General features: G+C 37.2%; 1 protein-coding gene across 1 annotated transcript in view; it reads right to left on the bottom strand.

Annotated features, from left to right (window-relative positions):
• Positions 1 to 27,395, bottom strand: part of FRMD7 (FERM domain containing 7) — a 44,653-nt gene that overhangs the window by 1,674 nt on the left and 15,584 nt on the right. The window contains exons 2-11 of the mRNA XM_045852304.1: positions 20,020 to 20,124; positions 19,196 to 19,238; positions 17,280 to 17,358; positions 14,503 to 14,600; positions 6,280 to 6,394; positions 5,942 to 6,089; positions 3,593 to 3,688; positions 2,020 to 2,183; positions 666 to 734; positions 475 to 550 (exon numbers count right to left, since the gene is read on the bottom strand). Coding sequence (XP_045708260.1) covers positions 475 to 550; positions 666 to 734; positions 2,020 to 2,183; positions 3,593 to 3,688; positions 5,942 to 6,089; positions 6,280 to 6,394; positions 14,503 to 14,600; positions 17,280 to 17,358; positions 19,196 to 19,238; positions 20,020 to 20,124 — 993 coding nt within the window. The remainder of the gene's footprint in view (positions 1 to 474; positions 551 to 665; positions 735 to 2,019; positions 2,184 to 3,592; positions 3,689 to 5,941; positions 6,090 to 6,279; positions 6,395 to 14,502; positions 14,601 to 17,279; positions 17,359 to 19,195; positions 19,239 to 20,019; positions 20,125 to 27,395) is intronic.

The following is a 27,395-nucleotide window of genomic DNA, read 5'->3' as shown; positions in this document are numbered from 1 at the left end:
TCATACTATAGCTCTCAAATAAAACCATCATCTCACCATTCCAGGAGAATAGCACTTTGTTCTTGTTACAGAATTATACAGCAAAAATACTTTTAAAACCTTAACCTGACACCTTATAGCTTTCTCTAAGACTTAAGATTTTTATAGATAAAAAAGCAGAGCCTTTACTTTAAAAAAAAAACAAAGTCATAGCAATTCATCTGGCTCTACATTTTGCAAGATGTTAGCATTACAGATTACAATTTAAAGATGTGCCAGATCCTTCCAGTCTATAAGGTACTCATCAGTGGTAGTGGACAAAATGGTCTTCTATTAGCTGGAAAGTCTGAGCTAACTGACCTTCCCAGGAGGCTAACCTACTCAAACATAATAACCTTTTATACACTGGGAGATTCTGATAGAATCAATTCTTGGAAGTTTTTGAAATGGTGCATTACACTTATCTGAAGAAAAAGGCACTTTTAGAAAGCTTACTTGTTTTGAGACATCAGAGAGGAGGTCTGGTGAGGACCTGCACTGTCGTTCATGGTACTGAGATGGACAATGTTTCCTGAAATTACCAAATGAAAAATAAATTGAAATGGTCTTCATGTGAATACAGAATACATATAAATCTCTGAATTCAACTTAAAATCAACATGAGAGCATGAAACAAAACTATATACCTTTCAAATGGCAAGCTCTTCAACCTCCCTTTTTTTCCATATTCCAAAAGTTGCCTTTGGGTTCTTCCACTATTATAAGAAGAAGATAAATATTTTATTAATGCTAGTTTTAAGCCAGTAGGCTACTAAAATTCAAAAGCCTCATGTATTGTGAAAATCAGGAGTCTGGATGGATGACATATGTCATGAATCTTTGACCAACGTGTTAATGAAGATATCCACTCAACTAGCCATCAGGCATAGTACAAAGTCAACTACTCAAAACCCAGAATTTTTTTAAAAGCCTCTGAATTCGGCAATATAAGGTAAAAATTCTGACCTTGGAAACTTATACTTTATAGGCAGTTTCCCTATTTCCAAATTCACGCACAATTTCTAATCAGGCTATTTAATTGGTTTCCTATTCCTTAACAGAAGAAAAACAGCAACTGAACAGTAGAAGAGGCTTGCTCTAGTCAGACAGACTAGCAAAAAAGCCAGTTGACTTCTGGGAGAAACACAAGAGCCAAAAAAAAGAAATCACAAGGACAATAAAATTCCACAAGTCTGAGTCATTTATTACTGAGGTACAGAGTCTGACATGTCTCTCCCACCCTGAGGCCATCACTATACTATATACAGCTGTCTGCAGAGGATAGCAAGTGATATTTATAATTATTTAGGTCATTCATTAAAAATGGCAAAATATGATCATTATCATCTGTTTAAGAAGATGAGGAACTATAGATTACATTTTGCAAAGATTCCATAAAAAATATGTATGTTTTAAAAATCTCAGCTCTTACTAGAGCAGACTTCCACTATTTGAAAAATCCCATATGGGAAGCATTTGATTGGAATACTTTCATCTTAGCAAAGAGTTTTGAAAGTTTCTTCCAAAGAATTCCTAGTGTGGTGTCTTCAAGTAAAAACAAGATCTTACTTAGACCTCACTTTCATTCTTCTACTGCAATATTACTCAAACTTTTTAATCCCTTAGCCCCTCTCATGGTTTCTGACACTGTCTTTTGCCTAACCACCACCGAAAGATGTTGAGCTTTCTTTTCCATGGCTCCCATGTAAGCTGCACATAAGCAAAACAAAAGTTTCATTGAATATGTTTTCTCAAACTGCATATGTCTTCTCATTCTTGCAGAGATTCTGATCTAACCCCTTAAGTAGGGTGTTCTCTTCCCACTGCCTCCCATTTAGAAAATACTGACCTAATGTGTCACACAGAGAATGAGCAGTAGAGTATCATTTTAAGTGATTGAAATGAATTCATTATTGCTTCTAGAATTCAAGCTCCCCCTCCTGCCTTCCATGTTACTGAAAAGTTGTGTGTGTAGTTTACCTATGTGCAATATTAAATTACCTATAGCGGAAACTGGAACCCTTGCTGCAGAGCAGAGTTTTGGGCTTTGATTTGGGCTCTTCAGAAAGCCTGAAGAAAGCATGGTATTCCACACAAGTCTTCCAGAAAGCCTTGCAGGCATCTCGGCTGGCCATGGTGAACTCCAAGGTGTCCTTGCACAACACCTGTATAAACCAATTTCCATCAAGCAAAATAGCCTTCAGGAATATAAAGACCTTCAAATCCCAACACCTTCCAAACTATTGGTCCAGGTGCCCATGCAGCTTCTGGTTTTCCACTTGGCTCTCTACAGGCCTCACATCTACAGAAACCAAATCATTGACATTTCAAGGAACAATGAGGGCCACTGCTCAAAACGGAACCTTGTCTAAGAAACAAATCTTACCTTGCACATACCCTGCACCTCAAACACTTTCTTATCCCCACTTCTCTGCCAGGAACATTTTTATGAAGTTGTAAATTAGGTTAAAATGAACATCAAAGGGCAACCTTTCAAGGTAACAGGAAGTTATAAGTGAAAAACAAGAAATGGTAAGGAGATTTCTTTACAGATGGCAGGCTTTATAGGATGATTACATATGCATTAATATTTTAACATACCTGCTAGAAACACTTATTCCTCTATACATTGCCTTGTTCTCTGATGCATTGTATTGTTCATTTAGCACATTCTAATCTGCTCTGGAGGAACTTAGCTTTCCAGACCTAAAAGTCAAGATTTTCCTATTCCTTCAATTCATTATCTACCCCCATTTCCCCATGCAGGTGTGAAGCTGTATTTTCAGCAGCCCTACCAACCCACTTTGATGATGCTTCCAATCTCTTATTCCTTTCCATATTCCTATATACAGCCCTGAGACTCTCCATGAGCTTCACACTAGATACAATTTCCCAATGTTTCTATATAAGGCTTAAGATTCAGAAAATGAAGCACAAACTACTGGATCTTCTTTAAGTCATTATGTAAGTTGATACATATCTTTCATTTACTTTATAGTTCATAAAAGAACATCCTTTCTAGTACCTTTGTCTTATCCTGTACAATGAAGCCTTGACAAATAATTGCTTCTTTTGCTTAATATACATCTACACTTCACATCCTAAATATATACCTACCACTCACATGGCTTTCATAAATTGTGGATGTTCAATTATTTGGCATACAGTAGGTGTTTGATTATTTTTGCTTAAGGAAAGAAGAAGAAAATACTTTATAAAATAGAGCAGACATGAGAATATGAATATGTCTATAGTCTTGGATCTGGTCACTTCTATTTGACTCATCATATCCCTGAAAAATAGTTTTTAAGAAAACTTATCTTTCATCCCAGCCACTCCATTTTCCTATTACCTTATCATTCTGAATTGCCAATAGGATTTCTTTGTGTTCTGCATTTAGTAAAAATATGACTAAGTAAAGCTCTGATTTATTTATATAGAAGCAGAAGAGGGAGCACATCACCCCTCATTGCTAGTTAGCTTTTGTCACTCACATTAAAATCATTTGCAGAAAAAAAAAACAAGAAATCTCAAGTGAACAGAAAATAACAGAATTTTTTAGAAAACTACTTACCAAAATATTGGCATGAAGTTTGATGAGAAAATGCTTCCTCTTAAAACTCAACTTGCGGATTTTAGCCCAGTTGAAAGTATTAATCTTTGTATTTCCCTATAATGAAAACATTGTAGATTTCAGGATGAAAGTCAGTGCAAGCTGGTTTGTATGACAATGTAAACCTGTTAGAAAATGTACTTCATGAACAAGACTACCCTTGGTCTATCTCTTGCACAGCCTGATCCTATCATACTTGGTAGAAGCTATAAAGCCAATGAAGCCTTCATTGGTAGAAGCCAATGAAGGCATTACAGGTGGGACACACGAAATTTTCACACATATTACTTAGCATCCCGTACTTATAGCACAAAGCATATCATGTTTGCTTATATTGGGATGCCCAAAAAGTCTGTATGTTTTTTTTCCATAAAATAAAGGACATATTTTTCATCCTCACCAATAACTTTATTGATTTGGCTATTTTGAGTATGTCAGCTATCTCCCACATGGTATAACAGTGACTGTTCTCAATTAATGTCGTGATTTGATCACTATCAACTTCAATTAGTGTACTGGACCATGGAGCATCATCCAGCAAGAAATCTCTAGCAAGAAATTTCATAAACCACTTTTGACATGTTCAATCACTCACAGCTCCATCTCTACACACTGCACAAATCTTTTTGTGTGTGTATTTCAGTTGCATTTTTACCTTTCTTGAGATAACAAAGCATAATATGCCAAAAATGTTGCATATTTTCTTCCATCTTCAATATTGAAATGGCTACAAAAAATTCACCAATGTTGATACATTTTTAAATGCATCTTGATATGACAGCTGTTACCATACAATTTAACAAAATTGTTTCAATTGAAGTTAAAGACAGCTAAGCTCTACTAGAGCCATATTATGGAAACAAACAAACTTTTTGGCCAACCCAATAATTACTTATTTCATTATCCATTCCCCGCCCCCCCCCCCCCGTTAGAATGCAAGTTCCACAGGTCAGGATAATTCCTGCTTACCTCTGTAGCTCTAGGGCATGGCACAGAGTGAATGCACAGTAAATATATTGACAGAAGGACAAATAAATAGATTGCTGCCAACTCTGTAAATACTCTCAAGACCATTAAATTATACAGTTAAAACATGAATTTTGTGGGATGAAAATTTTATATCATTAAAGGCGGTATTTTCTTAAGAAAGAGTAATAAAATGAACACATGGAAGGTGCTCAATACTAAGTATTCTTTGACTGGATTTCAGTAGGACAAATTAGAGCAGTTATATTGTTCCCAACTGTCCATAGAAGTATTCACACTGAAAGAGATCACAACTAATAATCATGGCTTTGCTCACCTACCCTTGCCATCTACTCCCATAAAGTAAGAGATACCAAAGATCAGAATTAGAGTGGAATGGGTTAAACTTTCCTCCTGTGTGAACAGGTATCCTAGTGATCCATTGGTCTTTTGCCCATTAATGTGGCTCTCATGCTCTACAGTTCATAACCAAATAAAGGAGAAGGCAAAGATTATTTTAGCTGAGTCTATACTTGACCTGTTTTGTGACTTACTTCAGTGCTTTAATTTGGTCCTTCAGGTCAGTGGGTCTGAGGTAACCCCTTCCTTTCTCACATGTGATTCATTCCCAAACCTGCCTAGCTATCTGCTTTTCATTTCAAAGTTTAAGCAAGTGTTCTTGACCCTTAACACGGATCTAAATTCATTGAATGTTCACAGATGTGAGTAGACCTAATAGACTGAAAACAAAACAAAACAAAACAAAACAAAAAACAGAAAAAAATAGCTTCTGTCCAAGTTCCCTGGAGTGAGGTTTAATGACAAAAAATGCCCTGAGTTGGTTTCTAACCTGGAAAACAAAGTCACAAAATCATGGGTAAAGATGAGTCAGTAAACAGCAATAATTGCTGGCAGGATTGGGCACCCATTCCCTATTGGCTGACACTGGGTGCCTCCAATGAAACCAGTAAATGGATGAGAACACCATGTTCTGGACCCTTTGAGTTGTTTCTGGTGTATTTGTTACAGCCTAAGCTTTTAGGATGCCAAAATTCATATTCTTATTTAGAGTCTAAAGTTCCAAAGAGCCTCTTGACTTTCTCCCTCTACCATGCTTGTCTGAACTAATGTGTGTGCTCCTCAGAATCAAAACAATCAGTTACAGACTGCAAATGGAAGCAAATCACATTGAGGGGATAAGATGGACTTGAAACACTTCTAAGTATCACTTCTTTTTCTGGCTGGTGGTAAGACTGAGGGGCTAAGTCACCTTGGGAACAAACTCTCAAATTTGAATCCAGATAACATCCAAAGCTGAAGGAATTTAAAGGAAAGAGTTATTACCCGTAACACCAGTACTCCCATGTGAGTAACAGCTAGGTGGATTTGCATCCCTTCACCATCACTGGCAGGGTGAGGTCTGATGCCATACATATCCAGCTTCCTTGCTATGTCCAGTAGCAGAATGTCAGATTCAGCTGGGCTCCTGCCACTACAAGAGGAAAGAATTTATGAGCCTAATGAATGCAACATGAATGACAACTTCACCGTGAGAACTTCATGAGGAATTCAGTGTTCTCTTGGGCCTGAAGCTTCTCTGAAGGAAGGGTTTCCTTTTAAGAGTCTGTCTCCGGCTGCAGTGTTCCATGCTGGAAGAACCAGGTGACAGTTAAAGTACTTACATGTGCTTCTGGTGAAAGTGTATGATCTTGCTCTCTAAACAGTCTTGGTTCGGTAAGTACTGGGTTTCTGCCAAATGTTTCTTATCTGTTTCTTCATGAAAGTCTCCCAGTTCTGCTGTATAATAGAAAAGTGACGTTTTTCACATTACCATTAAGGAGTTAAACAATGGAGTACCTAGTGGATAGACCCTCTGACCTCCCCCAAACAGCCATTTCTTTGTAGCCAATGCATCCAAAGCCTCTCACCCCATGCTTTATGTCTATTTATGTTTTAGGATATGCGGTGGATCTAATTGGTTCTTTTTCAAATCAGAAGCAGTGAATTGCTATGAAATCCCTGCATAATAACTCACAGATAAAATGTGGGTCTTCTTTTTAATTTTTTTTATTTATTTTTTAGAAAGAGAAGAGAGGGAGAGAAACATCAATATGTGATTACCTCTCATGCACCCCCAACTGAGGACCCGGCCCACAACCCAGGCATGGCCCTAACTGGGAATCGAACTGGTGACCCTTTGACTCGCAGGATGGAGCTCAAACCACTGGATGGAGCCATACCAGCCAGGGCAAAACGCAGGTCTTAAAAACCCTAAGTTCACAGATTATTTTGAATTTTCCTTCTCCTGCATTCTGTATAAGGTCTCTTCTACATCTGTTCAGTCCCTGTTATAGGTTGAATTGTTTCTCCCCCTGTCAAATTCATATGTTGATGTTCTAAACCCTAGCACCTCAGAATATGACTGTATTTGGAGGTAGGGCCTATAAACGAGTGATTAAGTTAAAATGAGCCTGAAGAGTGTCCCCTAATCCAAGCTGACTGGTGTCCTTATAAAAAGAGGAAATTTAGAGACACCAGGAATGCAGGCGCACAAAGGAAAGAGCAGGTAAGGATGGCATCATGAGAGATGACAAGGAGAGAGGCCTCAGAAGAAACCAAAACTTCAGTTTCAGAATTCTAGTCTCCAGACTGTGAGAAACTAATTTCTGCCATTTAAGCTACCCACTCTGTGGTATTTTGTTATAGCAGCCCCCGCAAAGTAATTCAGACCCCTAACTATAGTGCAAGCCAGTCACAGCTATCTGTAATCCCCAGTAGAAAAATCATTCTGGCTTTTTAAAAACACATAGATCATTATTTTTTTTATTTTTTCCTGATGTTTAAATATTATTGTTCTATTACAGTTGTCCCAATATTCCCCCTTTGCCCTCCTCCACCCAGTCCACCCTCTGCTCCCACAGTCAGTCCAACACTGTTGTCCATGTCCATGTGTCACTCATACATGTTCTTCGACTCATCCCTTCCCCTTTAGTCCACCATTATCCCCCTCCCCCATTCCCTCTGGTCACCATCAGACTGTTTCATGTTCCCATGCCTCTGGTTCTATTTTGCTCATTACATTTTTTTGTTCATTAAGTTCCTTTTATAGGTGAGATCATATGCTCTTTGTCTTTTATCCATTGGCTTATTTGCTTGCAGTTAATCCCTGATCATATTCTACTCTTTTCTAGATGTGTCCAGTTTATTGTTAGAAACTTTTATTACAGCACTGTCTACAAAGGCAATTGAGGTATATAGGACTATCTGCTCCCACAGTAAATAGCTTCAAACTATCAGATTGATATGAATCACTCTCTGATTATTGACTTCCCCTTAAGAGGTAGGTCTCTACTTGGTTTTGAATTGTGACTTCTAATCTATCATAAAATGGAAACCCAAAGCTATTTTTTTCAATTAAAGTGCACATTGTAACATTTTTAAAATGGGTATACAGATATCCAAACCTGTTAGTAGTTTATGAATTATAAGAGCAAATAAACTTTCTATAGAATCCAGTGTTGCTCTCCTATTGGGTAAAATACATATATGGAAATGAGGGCACCCATATTGAGTGCTAGAAACTTATTTTCTCTTTTGTTTTATATTGTGTTTTTAAAATGTTTTAAATCACCTGAGGATATGTTTATTGATTTTTGAGAGGAAGGGCGAGAGAGAAAGGAACATCAGTTGGTTGCCTCCCGTACATGCCCTGACAGGGGATCAAACCTGCAACCTAGATATATTCCATGACCAGTGATCAAACACTCAACCTTTTGGTGTATGAGACAATGCTCCAGCCAATGAGCCACACACCCAAGGCTCTCTTGTGTTTTAGACACAAGGAATACTCATTTTTAGACAGGTGTGGTATATATGTATATATATTTCAAGAAAATCATATTATAATGAAAATCTTTATATAGCAAGCTTTCTTAAAATATCAAATCAATGGATTTTACTTACTGCCAAAATTGATAAATGTACATATTTCTTTAAAACTCACTGAGGCACATAGGATTTAAGTGATTAATACTATCAAATATTCAAAGAATATATAAATATCAATTTTCACAAACTCTTCCAGAAAATAAAGAAATGAATACTTACCAAGTGATTCTATGAGGCTAGTATTACTCTGATACCACAACCAGACAAAGGTTCACAAGAAAAAGAACGCTACATACAGATCAATATCCCTTATGACACAGAGGCAAAAATCCTAAGCAAAACACTAATAAATTGAATCCGGAAATGTAAAAAAATATTACACATTATGATAAAGTTAAATTTATCCCAAGATTGTAAGATCAGTTCAACATGTGAAGATTAATTAATGTAACATACATTATTAATAGAATAAAGAACAAAGTGTACATTATCATCCCAATAAATGCAGAAAAGGCATTGGACAAAATACAACACCAATTCATGATATAAATGTTCAACAAACAAGGAATAGAAGGGAACTTCTTCAACCTGAAATAAGTAAACTATTAAAATCTACAGCTAACTGACAGTAACAAGAGGAAAGGTGGGAGGGGATAATGGGGGAAAGGGGGAAGGGTCATCAAGGAACATGTATAAAGGACACATGGACAAAACCAAAGGAGGATAGGATCAAGGATGGGAGGTGGGGATGGCTGGGGTAGGGGAGAGTGGGGGAGAATGGAGACAAGTGGGGAGAATGGAGAGTGGGGAGAATGGAGACAAGTGAACAATAAAAACAAAGAGAGAGAAAACAAATATAAAAAATAAAGTAAAATATAAATTTGACAACTAAGATTATAATTACACCAAGTAGTGTGAAACTGAATGCTCTCCCTTAGGACCAGGTAGAAGACAAGGATGTCTGCTCTTGCCACTTTGACCAACATTGTACTGGTGGTTGCAATCAGGCAACAGGAAGAAATATTTTTAGATTGCACTAAAAAGAAGGAGATAAAACTGTCTTTACTTGTAGTCCACATGGTCCTGAGTGTAGAAAATCCTAAGGAATCCACACAAAAAATCTACTAGAACTAATGTATGAGTTCAGCAAGGTAGTGAAATAGAAGATCAATATAGAAAAAGTCATAGTATTTGCATATACTACCAACCAAGCAATACAAAAATGAAACTAGGAAAACAATTTCATTTACAATAGCATATATAAAGAATAAAATATTGGGGAAAAAATTGACAAAATATGTGTAACACATATATTGAAAAGTACAAAACACTGTCAAGATAAATTTCTAAAAGACCTATATAAATTGAGAGAAATTTCTAGTTCATAGTTTCAAAGACTGAACATGGTAAAGATTATAATTCTGCTAAAATTGATGTACACATTTAATGCAATTCCCACCAATATTTTGTAGAAATTAAAAAATGATCTCAAAATTTACATGAAAGTGTACAGGATACAAAATAACAAAACAATCTTGAAAAAGAAGAGCAAAGCTCTTTGATGTACACTTCCCCATTTCAAAGATTCATACAAAGCTATAGTAAATAAGACAGTGTGGTAATGGCATAAGGACAAATAGATTAACAAAACATAGTTGAAAATTCAGAAATAAGCCCTTACACTTATGGTCAATTAGTTTTTGACAAAGATTCTAAGGCAATTTTATGGGGAAATAATAATAGTCTTTTCAACAAGTGGGGCAAATGGACAGCTACATGCAAAAAAAAAAATGAAGTTGGATTCCTATCCCACACAATTTACTATGTAAGCATACAAAAAGAATTAAAAATGGACCATAGACCTAAATCTAGGAGGTAAGCCTATAAATGTTCTAGAAGAAAACTTAGGAGAAAATCTTTGTGACCTTAGGTTAGGTGAAGAGTTCTTAGATATTACACCAAAAGCATGATCCACTAAACATATTGAGAAAGTAGAATTCCATCAGAACTAAAAACTGTTGCACTCCAAAAGACAGCATTAAGAAAATGAAAAGTCAAGCCACAGATTAGGGGAAAATAGCAAATTACATATCTCACAAAGGATTTTAATCAGAATATATAAAAATCTCTTAAAATTCAATGAGAAGGCAACTCTTTTTGAAATGGTAAACTATTTGAATAAGTATTTTACCAAAGAAAACAGGGATTGTTAATAAGCAGATATAAAGGTGTTTAACATCATTAGTCAATATAAATGCTAATTATAATTGTAATAAGATACCTCTTCATATTCACTAGAATGGCCATACTCAAAAAGATAGACAACACCAAATGTTGGTGTAGATGTGGAGTAATTGGAAATCATATATATCTCTTACTCTACTGTCATAACTTGAAGAGCATTTTGGCTGTTTCTTAAAATGTTAAGTATAAATTACTGTAAGATGAAGTAATCAACTATATTCCCAGGAATCTATTTGAGAGAAATAAAAACATGTGGCCATGTCAATGTTCAAAACATTATTCATACTATTTAAACTGGAAATAATCCAAATGTCTATGACCAGGTATACAGAGAAACAAAATGTGATATAGCCACAAAATAGAATACTACTCAGCAATAGAAAAAACAAATTACTGTGATTCATTCTAGAATGTGCATGAATTTCAAAAACATGCAGAGTGAAAAAATGGTCAGATGAAAAGGACCATATATTTTATCACTCCCATTATATGAAATATCCAGAGAAGACAAATCTATAAAAATAGAAAGTAAGTCAGTGGTTGCATAGGTTGAGCATGAGAAGAGGGAGTGACTGCAAATGGGCATGAGAGGTCTCTTTTGACATGATGGTAATGTTCTATAACTGGATTGTGCTAATGGTTGCACAACTGTAAATTTACTAAAAACTGTTGAGTTGTAGACCCTATATTGACCCTAAGGAATTTTCTCTCTATGTAAGACTCTGACAATCTAGGAAGAGACCTATGACATACAAATGAATAAATATCATCTGTAACAGAAGGTAACAAATATGAGCACCTTTGGTGTTATCACACTGGTCCAAATTATCATTATCCCTCTCTCTCCTGCAATAGCCTCTTATCTGATCTTCCTACTTCCACTATTCCCTCATAAGGTCTATTTTCATTCCCTTTTTATTGAATAAATTTGACATGCAATACTGTATGAGTTTAAGATGTATAAGGTGTTATTTTGATATATTTATATATTGTACTATGATTGGCATTGTAGTAATATTAACACATTACATAATCATAGTAAAGTTTATTTTCTCTATTCATTATATTGTGCATTAGATCTCTATGCTTATTTACTATTTGTTTTAAGTTTCTATTTTCACCATAGTAGTGAAGATGATTTTGTTAAAAACTAATTCAGAACATTTCACTCCTCTGCTTTAAATGCTTCATTAGATTCCCACCTCGAAATAATGTTCTAGGTTTTTAATGTGTTTTTAAGGTCCGCTATAATTACTCTTTCCCTCTCTCACTCAGTTCTAGGCAGCCACAAAGCCTGCCTAAAGTTTCTTGGACATTCCAACATGGTCCCACCTCAGGCCCATTGTGATAGATGTTTTCTCTGACTGGAACTTCCTTCCACTGGGTTTCTACATGGCTTGCTCTATCACCTCCTTCAAGTCTTTGTTCAGCTATCACCTTCACAGTGAATCCTACCTTGACCACTTTACTTAAAAATTAATTACCCACCCCTAGAATCCCCCATCTCCTTTTCATAACTTTGTTTTCTTGAATGCATTTATAACCTTATAACATACATGATATATGAGTATTTCCTTATTTTGGTTAATGCTTGATTTTTTTCCACTGCCAAAATGTGAGCTCCATGGGGGCAAGAATTTTTGTCTGCTTAGTTCACTGCTATGTTCCCAGTGCCTGTAATAGTACCTGGCATGTATTAGGTACTCAATAAATTTTTGTTGAATAAGTCACAAAGAACAGTTATTAAAGGTATTCATAAAAATGAGGCTTTGTTTGAAATATACAAGTTGTGTTTGGGAGGGAGAGTCTGGCTAGAACCAGAGGGGTGTGTAAGAGAAACTTAAGCAGATGAGAGGTCAGAATGTGGAGGTTATTGAATGCTTAGAGCCCAGGTAGCAAACAGAAGGCCTGCAGGCCAAATCTGGCCCTCCGCCTTGTTTTATCCAGCCCAGCACCTTGTTTCTACCAAGTAGCAGTGCCAAGCTCTCCCTTAACTGTTGAGTATTTACATTTATACTGTCCTAAATTACATCCAGCCCTTTGAAGGCAATCACAAGGCTGATGTGGCCCTCGGTGAAAATTAGTTTGACACCCCTGACTTAGAGCATAAATACTGGGATGAAAGAGCAAATGATTGAGCAATGTGGTTGTGTTTTGCACACTGCCTTAGCATCCAGTGAAGTAGTCTGACATGGATGGATTGTGAAGAGCTGACTCCTTGAAACTTTAGCCTTTTTTTCTGGGGCGGGGGAAGAGCCTCTATTGACAAAATATTCTCTAGAAAAGCTGAAGTGTTCTGTGCTTTGATTGAAATGGCCACCAGGGAATGCCCAAATCTATAATGCTGAACCATTAAGAATAAAATTGGGCTCCCCCAGCAGAGGCTGTCAGGGAGCCGCAATCCTCTGACTGCTGCCGTAATAGGCAGCTAATGGAGAAGGATAAGTCTTCCAACATTTTCTCCATTTACCTCACCCCATGACCCCTGCCAAGCCAAACACAATACTGGACATATGGTTAGTGTCCTTAGCATTCCAGAAACCTATACTTGAGCTTTACTTGAGCTGCATCTTCTGTATATATGATTTCTTGATCCACCACTATTTTTATGCTGTTTTCTCTGCTTGTTACTACCTATCCAACTCCTCTGCATCCTTTTAAGGCCCTGCTTCAAAGCTACCTCCTCTATAAGCCTTCCATGATTACTATTGCTCTCACTGCTCACTGTCTTTCTGAGATCCTGGGGCTGCCATCATCTGCCCCAATCAGGAGTCACTGACTGGTAAAACCCTGATTCAGAAACTGCCACATCCATGAACTTCATTCTAGAGTTCCCAGTGAAAACAGAAATTTTCCTATTCTGGACCATAAGGAATGTAAGGGATAGAGGTAAACAAATGAACTTGTGAAACAAAAAATAAATTTATGATCCTGCAGGACTAGTAAGGAACGGCCTATTCTTGGAAGACCTTTCTAAAAAAGAAAGCACAGCCAGTCCTAGAAGAAGAGATACTATCTTCAGCTGCCTCAACCCTGTCTTTAAGGGTACAGGAGCAGCCTGGCCTTCCCACCTACACCCACTTCCAAGCAGGCCCCCACTGTTTCCTAGGCTCCTTCTACCTGTCTTCATTATTCATCCTAGTCCAACTACTTGACTGCTAGTGTATGCGAAACTCTAATACATGCCTGAAGCCTTTTTCCAATTTAACCTCTCTTTACCTGTTGTACTCTGTGCTTTGTTGTCTGGAATCATGATACAGAGCAACATGGAAATCACATTAAACCTGACAGTGTGCCACAGAAAGCATATACCAGAAATGTACCCTGGGGCAAGTAGAGAGAGTGGGGGCCTGCCTGGCAAAGTCCATCTCTGAATTAGTCCAAACTAGTTCCTGGACAGCAAGCCCCAGATAGTGAGAGGGTAAAGTTAGACCCACATAGACAAAAATCAACATTTACTTTTAATATACATAAACATAACTGCTTTGTGACAAAATAGTCTTGTCACTCTTTTAAAGACTAGGCATCTTAGACACAGACAGATGAGAGGACTTTACTCAAGCCTACAACAGTTAGAACGCAGTAGAGACAGGATTTGAATCCACATTTCCATGACTACAATGGCAATCCCTTTCTATTGCAGCATTCTGCTTCTACATATCTTATCTTGGCTTTCTATTATAATATAATGATGGGAATGCTGGGGGTGCTCAGCTCCTTTACTTGTTTCTTTGCCTGGTTGATAGTCCCCAAAGCCAACATTCACTACTTACATTGTAAGATGTGGGATACCATCAGTGCTGTACAGTTGTCACTGCATGGAAGCCTTCCTAGGGCCAAATCCTTCTTTATTTGAAGAGTAAAAAGATACCTGGAAAGAAGTTGAGAAAAATCTCTTGACAAAGAAACAGGAACAAGAAAGAAGCATGTCCCTTCTCCCAGACCCAAAATGTTTCAAGAAAGAAATGGTACCCCAGTCAGTGAGATGCTTTTATGGGGTAGTGAGTAATACATAGGCTTTGCTTCAGCCTCAAACCAGCACTAGACCACAACTCAGCTGACCCAGCACTTTGGCAGGCCTTACAGCCATTAGGAATCACTCTGGCCAAATCCTCCCAGCAACTTGAAGGAGTTGGCCAATCAGCCTCTGGTGGTTTCTGCCACGTAGCAAAGCCACATACCCAGACAGAAAGAAAGGGAAATTCAGCAAGAATCAGCCTTCTCAAGAGGCCAGTACTGTTTTATTTACAAAATGCAATCAAGTACTCACTATCAAAACAACTTAGGAGGTTGCCAGGGTAGGAACAATCATTCCATTTCATAATTATGGGAAGACAGAGAATAGGTGATTTGGACAAGGTTGTATCACCCAAAAATAGTGAAACTGTGATTAGAACTCAGGTTTGCAACTGACTTTAGGCCTCCTCCTATCCAAAAAAAAATGTGTTTCAGAAATTAAGGTGTCAAGACCATGCTTCTGACAATTCTCCTTGATCGCCTTCTCTATATCACCACAGCCTAGCCCAGCACTTTGCACAGAGCATGTATGGAATTAGTATGTACTGAATGGAATGAAGTCAAACTGCCTTGTTCCTACCAACAATTTATCAGAGGCATAAAGTGCTGGTTAGTATCCAAAACTCTGTGAAAATACATGCCATTTGTCTCACACACTTAAGCCATTATCAAAGGAGAAACAACATTTGAAAAGATGTGTATAATTAAGATTCTATCACTAAATGCTTTCTTCCATGGTCCAAAATTGCTTCCAGTATTTTATTTTATACATTAAAATATGTATTGAGTATCTACAGTGTGCATTTCTATTTATTTAAATAGAGCTTTATATAGACTTTTATTTAAAACCAATTAAGCTGTGAAGGCAATGTGGAGAATCAAAATTAATTTTAAATGATAGATGAAAATCTAGATTAGGAAAAATCGAGTAAATTAGCAGGTAATTATTCAATTTACAAAAGCATTCATCATTATACTCCTTCCAACTGTGAGCTCCCCTACTTAGTTAGAGATGATTCAATTAAAGAAGTTATATTTGTACACCAGCCTCAGAAACTCATATATTGGACCTGTACAAGGCATCCTTATCAAATCACTACAGTTAAATATGCTTACATGGACCAATGAAGGAAAAATAAAGGAATTCTAACCATTGCCATTCCCTGCTTTCAAATATAAATGTAAATACAATCATCAGCCTCAATTGCTACAGGGAAAGTGAATTTTATTTTGCTCCTCACAAGAAAAAAGGGAAACTTCTTGTCATTTGGCACATTCATTGTTCTTAAGAAGGCAGGTATCAGCTACAAACACCAAATCCTTATTCTGAACAGCTGATGGATCATTTATCATTATACTGATTTTCTCATTCTTTTTTTTTGGAGGGGGGAGAAAGTTTTTCTCCTTTAAAATTGGTCATAATTTGAGACTTAACTAAAATGGGTTAGCAAATTGATATAAATACATACCAAGATATCAAGTTATCTGGGAAAGTGGCCTACAACTTACAAAGGTGGAGAGAATTGAGAGAGAGACTGATTTGTGAAAAGTGATTTTTGCAATGACACCTTAGAAAAGAAATATCCCTGTAGAAAAGGTGTGAAAGAGGTAGGATGAACCACATTGGTGGGAAGACTTCAGGGAGAATAACTGTCAACATCCTGTGATTTGGGGCAAGTCATTCTATCTCCCAGGAGCTGTTTTCCTCATCTATAAATGAAGAGGGCTGGACTAGATTATCTCTTGTATCACTTCTACATGTAAAAGTCTAATGTCTGAAAACCAGAGTAAGGTTTTGGAGAATGTTATGTTTAAAGCGCATTATTTTAAGAAGTAGGTTTATAGTGTAGTTTTAAAGGGCATTATTTATAAGTATAAAAACACTATTTAAAATGTTTTATATTTTTTACTTTTTAACTTTTGGATGTTTTAAAAGTATGAAGTATTTTACTTTTATAAGGTTCAATAATTTATCATCATAAATTAATATTAAGTTATATTAAATTATTAATAGTTTATAAGTATTAAAGAATTATAATAAAAGTATCAATACTTTATATTATACATTATAAATAATTTATAAATTTTACACTTTTTTAGTTGTTAAATTTTTATAGGTATATGTCATAATCACATTCTACCTATGGGATACACATACACACAGACTAGTTTCAATATCCATGAAAATCAATTGGCATTACACTTGTGCTATCAAGCTGCCCTCTGACTGGAACACATATGCAATGAAGGTATGCACTCTGTTGAAGCAGTTAATTTCATAACACCCAAGTGGGCATCCATGCTGGCTATCACTTCTAGAACATCTTCCCTCCTTCTCTTTGAAGTCCCAGCCCTTTGGAAAATTAACACTTTGAGTACCAGCCAGGCCCTCCTTCTCTCCAGGTCCTCACCAACTCCCAGAGTGACTCAGAATCAAGCCTTCCAAAGAAGACTAGAAGCCCATTCTCTGGTAAATGGAGAATAATGATTCTTAAGTAATATCATGCAGCAGACACTCAGATAAGTACTATACCTTGTAAGTTCTTCTCTCAGATGTCCAGGGTCCACTGGGAAAAATTTCACCATAAATTTGAAAACAACCTCCTTAGGATCTTAAAACACAATAACTTCATAAGTTTCATTTACATGTCCATCACAACAGTTACAGGTATTTACACACACACACTCCCCTTTTCTCTTCCCTCCTCTCCCCATTACTCCCTCCTAGACTTTTAAATTTTAATTTTAATATTTCTCAGATGCTGTTATTTCTAGATTGTGTCTCTATGTGGATAGCAGTTAGGAAAGTTCTCCTGGTCTTCTTCCTACCCTCCTTCCCTTTGAGTTTCTTTTGGTAAAGATGTGCCTCTTTGGAACCTACTGGGTTCTCTCTTAAGAAGTGTCCCATTTTGAAAAATGTTATACTTGCTACTTAGGATTCTGCAGTCCTGGGTGAGAGAAGAGGCCTGCTTTAGAGGCAGATGAGTATCACTGGCTGAAAGATCTCATGAAGGGGAACTATAAGAAGTATGGACTGATGCCTCCATGTATCTTAAAATGTACATTAAAGCATATCTACTTACCTTAATTCTTACTTGCATTTAAAAATAAGAAACACTTTGCATCTAAAGTGAACACATACATGCAGAATTTAGCATCATTCAGCAAATGTTTTTGAGTGTCTATTACACGCCAAGCATTGCACTAGGTAGGTATTGGGAATAAAATGACAACTAAGCACTCATATTCTGGTATAATAGATGCCACAGAGTGTTATAAGCACTGAGTACTGGGGAAACACAAGAAGGAAAAAAAGAGTTTGGAGAAATTCAAGGAAATCTTCCTATAAGAGTTGAAATCTGAATAAGGCCACCAGATTTAGAAAATAAAATACAGGAGTCCCAGTTAAATTTGAATTTCAGATGAATGATTGCATGGGACATATTTTTTATGAAGAAATTATTCTTTGTTTATCAAAAATTCCAGTTTAGTTTGGCATCCTCTATTTTACCTGAGAAGCCTACAGCTGAGGTTAGTTTAGTCAAAGTCAGGAAAGGTAGGAATTCAAAGTGGTCAGTGGCAGAGTTAAGGCTAAAAAGGCAGGCAGAGTCCAGGGTTTTGTGGGTATGCTAACGAGTTTGTAGTTTATTTTAAGGGCAATATGGAATCATGGAAACATTTTAAGCAGAACATTTTCAATAGTTCCCTTTGGAAGTAGTGTATATGATGGGTTAAGGGAAATCAGTTCAGAAACTGTTGGAATAATGCAATATCATTTTATGGTGGAAGAGAGACAGAACTGTGAAAAGTACCAAAACATAAAGAGCTGATAGGGGAAGAAACATTATAAGAGAATGTTTTGCAAAGTGTTGACTGAAATCCACTAGCATAAGAAACAGCAGTGGAATTTGTTGAAAATTTAGGTTGCTGGCCTTCAACCCAGGAATGAGGCCTAGTAATCTGTATTTTAACAAGAGCCCCAAATGATCCTAATACACACTAAAATTTGAGAACCACCACACTAGATGGTGAAATACAGGGTGGGGAGAAATATTTCATACTTAATAGGCACTTAGATATGAACTGACATGAATGAACAAGCAGAAGATGAATGACATCGCAGACTGACATCAAAGATTCTCAAAAGTTTGCAGTGCTAGAACGTGAAATATATTCCCAGACCCAATCCACAGAGTGCTATGATTACTGGGGTTCTTCAAATTCACTCAAAGATCAATCCAGCAGCATAATTTTCTTCATCTCCAGGAAAGTTAAAATGAATTTTTTAAATTGTTAAATACATTAGATGTATGAAGGACTGAAACAATACATCAAAGTCCCTTTCTCTCCTTATATTAATATGATAAATAGTGTGTCATTGCTGAAATATTGAAATATTTTCAAGTTTTAATTGGGAATTATCTTCCTTAAAAGGTTTTCAATACTTACTTTTTACTTGTTTTGTAATGGGCTTCAGAAGTTCCAACCAGACCTGTAATAAAATTAATGAAAGAATTGGTAAAACATGGCATTAAGTGAAACTTTTTTTGGTACCAGATAAAAGTAAGCATGAAATAAACAAATACCAAGACGATTTAAACTCTAAAGAAAGTTAGAAACAGCAATGTCTAAGAACTGGCATGCCTCCTCCACACTCAAACCTTCCCACTGTATTTTCACAATGACAGTGAACATTGTTGATCTGTTTGTTGTTGACATTTGAATCAATACTCCCCTGCTGGTAGGATGACAGAGGTGTCATATACAAGGCTCATTAGTTGCTATGAAAACTGTAATGAAGGCATTTGGCTCCATGTTTGAATCCTACATCCCCTAAATGCCAGCTTAATAGATGTAATGAGCCTTTATGAAAAGGTGCCAGATAACAGGCAGGACACAGCAGGAAGAACATCAGGAATATTAGGACTCCAGAGAGGGTGAAATCACCCAAATACTCATCAGTGAGGTTAAGAGTCAACTCTGGAGGTCGAGGTTCAGCCTTCGGAAAGTCAAAATAGATAAACCATAGTTAGCTGTTCACAAAGTGACAAAAGAGGAGCATGGGGTAGAAGAGTTTGTGTTTGGAGAACTGAGGTGACTAAATAGAAAGGTAGGGAGACGGGAAAATAATTATTAAATCCAGTCACTTTGCAAAGGTCAAAATGGTTTTTTTTCTATTTTTCAATCAGGAGTTTGAGCCCTACACACCTAGCTCCAAACGGTGTTTAGAAGCAATTTTAGACACAAGGAACCCTATAATGAAACCAACTTACATTATTTCCAGAATGGCTACAGAATTCTAATCCAAAATATTCCTTTTCAGCAACATTTAGATGGCTGCAACTTAGGTTAAACAGCGCCTTCCCAGATGACTTTTGCTAAAGAAAACAAAAAGATCATAGCACAATTTGCATTCCCAACCTGATATTGTTATTACAATGTGAATAAATGGTAGAAGTGACAAGACTCTCATCAAACACTGTTTCATTTAAGCACTATTTAGAAGTGCTGCATCTCCCCAAATGATGTTGAGTTTTGGAGATAGAAACATGCATCTATCCGTAAATTGTTTTAGGGATAACCCTTAAAAAGCCGCAGACTAAGACACTCTTGGAAAAACAGAGCCTTGAACTTAACTATGGCTAGATCTGCAAATCTATCCTTTCAATAGAATTCTCGAATGAATTCATCCCACAAGCAATTTGAATGATTTCCCCCAAAGTGACAGACAGTTTAATTAAGATGCAAATCTGACCTGCTTAAAATCCTTCAGTGGCTCCCCTCGGGATAAAGTCTATACTCCTTAACACCAGAAGCCGGGCTTTCTCTCCCTCATGCAGCCCAACCTGCCCCTCTGGCCTCATCTCTTGCCCCTCCCCCTTCCCCACACTTTGCTGTAATAATTGCAGCCTGCTCCCGTTACCCACGCATGTCAAGTAGTTTCATGCCTCCATGCCTCTGCTCATGTGATTCCATCTGCACAGACCGCCCTTCCCATCTTTCTTTCCTTTGGCTTACTCCTATTCAGCTCAAATGTCATCTCCCTGGGACAACCTTCTGTGATCCCAATTAGCAGCAGGTTGAGCCAAGGGCAACCTCCTGCTCTTAAATACTCTTGCTTACCTCAAACGTGCCATTTCTTACACAGAATGTCGTCTATTAGACTGAATTCCTTCACAGCAAGAACCTTGCTTTATCTTTCTTGTTACTCGCCATGTCTAACTGAACCTGGCACGTAGTGGGAGCTCTTGAATGTTTGTTGATACAACATGAAATTTACCAAATTACTCATATAAGCTCTTTGAGTAGATTTCCTTTTGCAGGTTTTCCCTTCTTCACATAAAACCACACATTTTTTTTTCTTCATAAAGCCGACACACACTGTGAGCACAAACAGTCCCTTTCTTATGGGTTCCTGAGGACTGGAACTTTGAAGAACTCTGAAAATCTCTTTGAACTGAGTATGGCTGCGACTGATCTTCAGCAGCCACCACTGCTGAAACTCAGAATTGATGTTCGCATGGAGGACTGTGATGGGAAAATTGGGCACTGGCTCTTAGGCACAAAGACATGCTGCTGAAAACCCCTAGTTAGAGCCAAGTCACAGGGTGCTGCAGTGTTGCAAAGGCAGCCGGGTGAGGAGAAAGGTAGTTGGAAACCACCAACCCATAGAATTAATGGCAACTTTGTGAGGTCACAGAGTATAGACACCCTCCTCTTCACCCACTGCCTGCTCCCTTGAGGCAGTACCACACTGAAGCAAGCCCACATCTGGGATTTAATAGCTTCCAGGAAAGCAGCTACCACACCCCTTTTCCCCAGTGACCAAAAACATTCCCCTCTTGCCTGGACTTCTCTCCACTTGGTTACACTGGCTGAAGCTCCACCACTACCAGATTAGTGTGGGTTAACCAAGGTCCTATTTTTAAATGCAAATAGGCTGCAAAGGGTGAAACCTAGTGTGTCCCTAGCACCTGGAGAGCTGAGGGAAAGGAGATTTGCTTTATGTAGAAGGTCACATTGGAACCGTGGTCCAAGAAAAGGGGGTCAACTCATGGTGGGAGGGTAAGGGCAAGGAGTGGGACAGTGGGGGAGGGGTCCTCTGGTAGGAAGAGGGAACGGAACTTTCTGCCTATGTGGTAACCTTGCCTAGGGCAAGTGCTGACACAGACCATTCCAGACAGATGAAATTGCTCCTGTTTTTAAAGTCCTCCAGGAGGTGCCATAAGATTTTGCCAAAAAAAAAAAAATTCTAAACAGATATGACAGCAATACTTTTTCCAACACCAAAGAAACATTTCAGTCATGAGAACCAAATTCTGTCTTAGACTCCAGGTTCTTTGTAAACAATTTAAGAATCTCAACATTTTCTTTTCCTTCCTCATTTTTTATTTTATTTTTCAATCTTGCTGCTTAATCTGCCCCATCAAAGCCACCACATTCCATGTGTTTGTATATATAAATGTTTCTGCATTAACAAAGGGTATACAGCCATTCTGTAAAGTTTCCAATCAAGGCTTCCTTTTTGCCCCCTATGTAAAATCCCATAACATGCTTATAAGACTAATCCCCTGATTCTTCTATCCCTGTACAGGTTGCCAATTAGCTCTAAAAGTGTTTGGCATTTATGCGTTTGAAGGTCAGGCGCTCATGTGGCTCAATTTCTCCACCCTTATCTCAGGGAGAGGCATTTCCCTTCAGTCCTCCACAGTGTCCGTTAAAATTGGCCAGCATTGTGGAATGTGTTGCACAATAGGTAAGGTCTTGGTTCTGTCTCAACATACAGCTTTAAAGTTTTTCAACCATTATGATCCAATTCTTCAATTCTTTTTTATATTTTTTTCTCATTAGATCTTTTTATACACAACTTTCTTATTTTCTCTTTTCTGGACTTTTGATTCTCTTTTTAATTGCTTATTTTTATTTAAGCTGTCACTTTTCAACATTTTAACTGAGCTCCTTAGGGAATTAAATTCCAAGTCTCTTCACCCTATAGTATTGCTCTACTATATATATATTTAAAACTTTTCAGAACTTATATTTATGGTCTCCAATTCACTAACTGTGTCTTCACCATAGGACACTGATTTCTGGGAGCTTCAAACTTATGTTCTCATGAAAACAATAATATTCAAGGTGACTACCTCTAAAACAACAATCTATCAAATCTTTTATGCACCTAGAGAAGTTGTATAACAATTGTTAAAACAAACCTGAATTGTAATCCTGCTCTACCCACTTATTAGCTGGATCAATGGAAGGGGATCTTTTAGCTCACATATTGGCCTGCCTTTTCCAGGTATCTGAAACAGAAATCATGTGTTCGAATACCTGGCTTTATGTACAGTACCTGGCAAAGAGTGGACATTCAATAAATGTTTACTAAATAAATGAATGGATCCAAATCTTTAACTTGATTCATGTACATTAGTAAGATTGTCTCCTCAGGAGGAAGAACAAATTAGTCACTATGTGTCTTAGGGAAAATTACTGAACCTTCCTGAGCCTCAGTTTACCACTCTGTAAAATGAAGATAACAATAGTATTATCTCACAGAGTCATGAGAATTAAACAACTTAATTCACATCAAGGTCTTAGACAGTGCCTGGCTAATCATACAACTTAAGGGATACACATGTATAAAATGCATACAAGAGTCTGGAAGGATACATAGCAAATGTTAACAGCATTTTCCCTGGAGAGGGGATAGATTAAGGGGAACTTTAACTTTTTACTCTATACATATCTGGATTTATTTTTTAAATGAATAGGGACCATAGAAACTCTCTTAAGGAACTTCTACTCAGTATAGCATAAAGAATATGCTCCATTCCTTCTTTAAAACATTGCCTGATGTTTATGTCATGATGAAAGCTCATGGTTAGGAGGCTACTCTGATATGATCATGCACCTTCATATCTATCAGTGGAACCCCATACCTAATAATAATCACTTTCTTGAACAATTTTTGATAATTTGACTTGTTATTTTAATTATACAAGTTAAATTATATGTATGATAAACAATTATAAGCACTAAAAGCAAGAGTTGTTTCTATGAAAACTAAGTTGATCATTTTACAAAAACTCAGTGACAGGGGAAATCCTCCAAAATGTGCTGTCAAATTAGTTGTGGATTTCATAGCAGTAAAATATTGGGGAAGAAAATTCTGGAAGGACTCTGTACTCAAATTGCTTTGCAAGAACCTACATTCTTGTTCCATGTTAAATGAGCAAAGGCTGGTGATCATAGATGATGCATTATGATTATGGTTTATGGGAGAAAGACAAATGGAAAACCCATCAGAAGTCCTTATTCAAAAAAAAAGGCTTGACCCTACATCAAAAGATTAGCATATAGATATAAAAATATATGTTTTGGGTCAAAATAAAAAGTTTAAGGTGTTTATGTATATTAACATATTTATTATGCTTTAGCCAATTTTATCAATTAACTAACTAACAATCCCCTTTGACCACATTAGATAAAGGGGAGTCTAATGTATCTATGTGTTGATTATGTACTTTAAGAAATACAGACTATATAACTCAGATTTCAAAAAAGGATAAAATAAGATAAAATATAAAATATTAACAGTAGAATAATAGTTTTTTTTTTACTTTTTCCTGCTGTTGTTTTATTTTCCAGATAAATTCAATAGACATAACATTTAAAAGCATAGTGCCATATGAAAAGTTTTATAGATGTTTCTCCTGTTTCCATTGCTGACTCTAACATTCAAAATATTTCTCATTGCTTCCTTCAGAAAATTGTTCTTCAAGTCACAGATGATAATCATTCATTCTCCTGACTTTGTGGATATGCCTCATTTTTTTATCCCAAAATATGATTGTATTAGCTCTGTCTGCCATAACAAAATACCATAGACTGGGTCGCTTAAACAACAGGAATTTATTTCTAATACTTCTGGAGGCTGGAAGTTTGAGATCAGTGTGCCAGAGTGGTCAGGTTTTAGTGAGACTTTTCATCTTGTCTTGCAGGTGGCTTCCTTCTTGCTTTGTCTTCACAGAGCAAAGAGGGAGATAACTCTTTCTTCTTCTCTCTCCCCATTTCTATAAGGCTACAAATTCTATTAAATTAGAGTTCTACTTTTATGACCTAATTTAACCTTAATTACTTCCTAAAAGCCCTGTCTCCAAATATAGTAACAGTAGTTACATATGAGGTTTAGAGGGGCAACATATTAATTTGGAGGGGACACAATTCAGCCCATAACAATGACCCAAGCTGATAGCTCACTTTAGTTACCATACTTGCTCTTAATAACTTTTGACTTTTTCCAAACATTAAATCCACTCTCAAATAATGAAGATTTGTGAGGCATTTTGGAAAGAATGTGCCCAGTTACAGAAGGCCAAAAAAGAGTTTCAAGAATGTGTTGAGTACCTGCAATAAATATGAGGAGGCAGCATATCATGGTGGCTAAGAATGAGGGCTCTGGAGCCAGACATACATGGTTCTAGTTCTGACACTTCTTCCCACTAGATGGGTGATTTTGGACAGGCTATTTAATCTCTATGTGCATAGTTTCATCAATTGTAAAATAGGGTTGTCAGGAGCCAAACACAAAAGACCACATACTTTGTGATTCCATTTGTATGAAATGTCCAGAATTAGCAAAACCGTTGAGACAGAAAGCAGATTGATGGTTTCCAGGAACTTGGGGAGGGGAGAATGGAGAGTGAATGCTAATTAGTATAAGATTTCTTTTGGGAAAGATGAAAATATTCTCAAATTAGATAATTGTTATGGTTGCACAACACAGTGAATATACTAAAAACCACTGAACTGTGCACTTTAAAAAGGTGAATCTTACAGTACACAGATTGTATTTCAATTTAAGAAAAGAATCATAGTGAGCATCTAACAAGAATATTTCTGTCAAGTACTTTACACAATGTCTAGTTCATAGGAAGAGCCCAAGAAGTGTTGGCTGTTTGTAGGGTGACCATATTTTATAACCCAAATTGGGAAGGTAGATGATGGTGATAATATTATTCCATTGTCACAACAGGTATAAACTAGAACTTTTCTGGACAATCTCTGGTGTCTGGTTACCTAACCATTAGCATTTGGACCACCCCAAGGGGTCTGTTTTGATAAAGACACCATTTATTAAAATATTCAAGATCTGGAATATTAAGGATCACACACATGACAATTAGTTTCTCCTAATAGAAAGCAGTGCTTGTTGACCATTCATCCAGTGGCAAGTAAATGAGTCACCTTTCAGTCATGTTAACCCTGATTCTACATTTTCATAGATAAGGTTCCACTATAACAGTCACACAAAAAGACGAGGACAAAGAAATGCTTCATCAGTCTTAGAAGTCTGAGAAGTCCTTAAACCCTTTAAAAGAAAATCCCTCACCTCTCCTTTAATGTTCTTTCTTCATTCTTTTTTAAAGATTTTTAAAATTTATTTATTTTTAGAGAAAAGAGAGGGAGAGAAACATCTATGTGTGGCTGCCTCTTGCACATCCCCTACTGGGGACCTGGCCTGCAACCCAGGCATGTACCCTGACTGGGAATCAAACCTGCAACCCTTTGGTTCCCAGGCCAGCACTCAATTTACTGAACCACACCAGCAGGGCTCTTCATTCTTTATTCTTTTTTTCCAGTTTGTTTCCCTATTGTAATTTTTTCTATGCTCAAACCAAGCTTAATTTTGATGCATTTGCCTTTGTCTTGTATATGTTCTTACACTTTTGTGACCCTTTCCACTATCTCTTCAATTCAACATATGTTATTGAATACCTGTTCTGTCCCAGGTACCTTCCTGGGCCCTAGGCATACCTAGGTGAACAAGACACAGGCATTACCACCAAAGAATACATAGACTGGTAGGCAAGGCAGGCACATCAGTAGGTAATTGCAGTAGTTGGGACTAAGTGCCCTTGTGGGAGCATACATATAGGGGGTAATATGAGATCACATCCAAAGGGCACTTAACCCAGAAATATTTTGCAGCCTTCAGTAGGTCTTTCCTGTGGTGCCTTGCTGTGGACCTCATTGGCACAATGGATTCCTAACAGAGGGGGCACCTAATCCAAGACATAAAGCAGGAGTTGAAGTTAGCTAAGTGAAGAAGAGTGTAGAAGAGTGTCAGAGGCAGAATAAATTAGAAAACTTAGTGTGAACAATGAAATTGCAAGCCATATGGCATTCCTAAAGGAGCAAGTGAGATATAGGGACTGAAAAAGTAGGCAAGAGCCTTACCAAGACAGGCCTTTTGTGCCAGATGAAACCATATACCTGAAGGCAGTGTTTGGGGTGGGGGTAGCAGAATGATTTTAAGCGAGGAATTGCCATGGTCAAAGCTGTTTTCTAGAAACTCTATCTAGGCAGTAGTTAGGGCAGGGCCTCCAAAACTGTAAAGTGCATATGAGTCAACTGGGCATCTTGTTAAAATGGTGCTCAAATTCAGATTCGATAGGTAAGGATGGAGCCTGAGAATATGTAGTTCTCCCAAGCTCCCAGGTAAGACTGATGCTGCTGCTTTGTGGGCCACATTAACAGAGAAGTCTGTAAGGATTGGATGGAGAATGAGGCAAGACAGGTGATGGATGGATCAGGTGAGGCTACTGCAGCAGTTCAGGTGAGATAGTAGTGTGGACTATGGTAGTGG

Source organism: Phyllostomus hastatus, unplaced genomic scaffold, assembly GCF_019186645.2.
Source record: "Phyllostomus hastatus isolate PE091 unplaced genomic scaffold, TTU_PhHast_1.1 phas_contig_90, whole genome shotgun sequence".
Taxonomy (NCBI): Eukaryota; Metazoa; Chordata; class Mammalia; order Chiroptera; family Phyllostomidae; genus Phyllostomus; species Phyllostomus hastatus.
The sequence above is the reverse complement of the archived record's forward strand: the minus strand, read 5'-3'. Positions and strand labels throughout refer to the sequence as shown.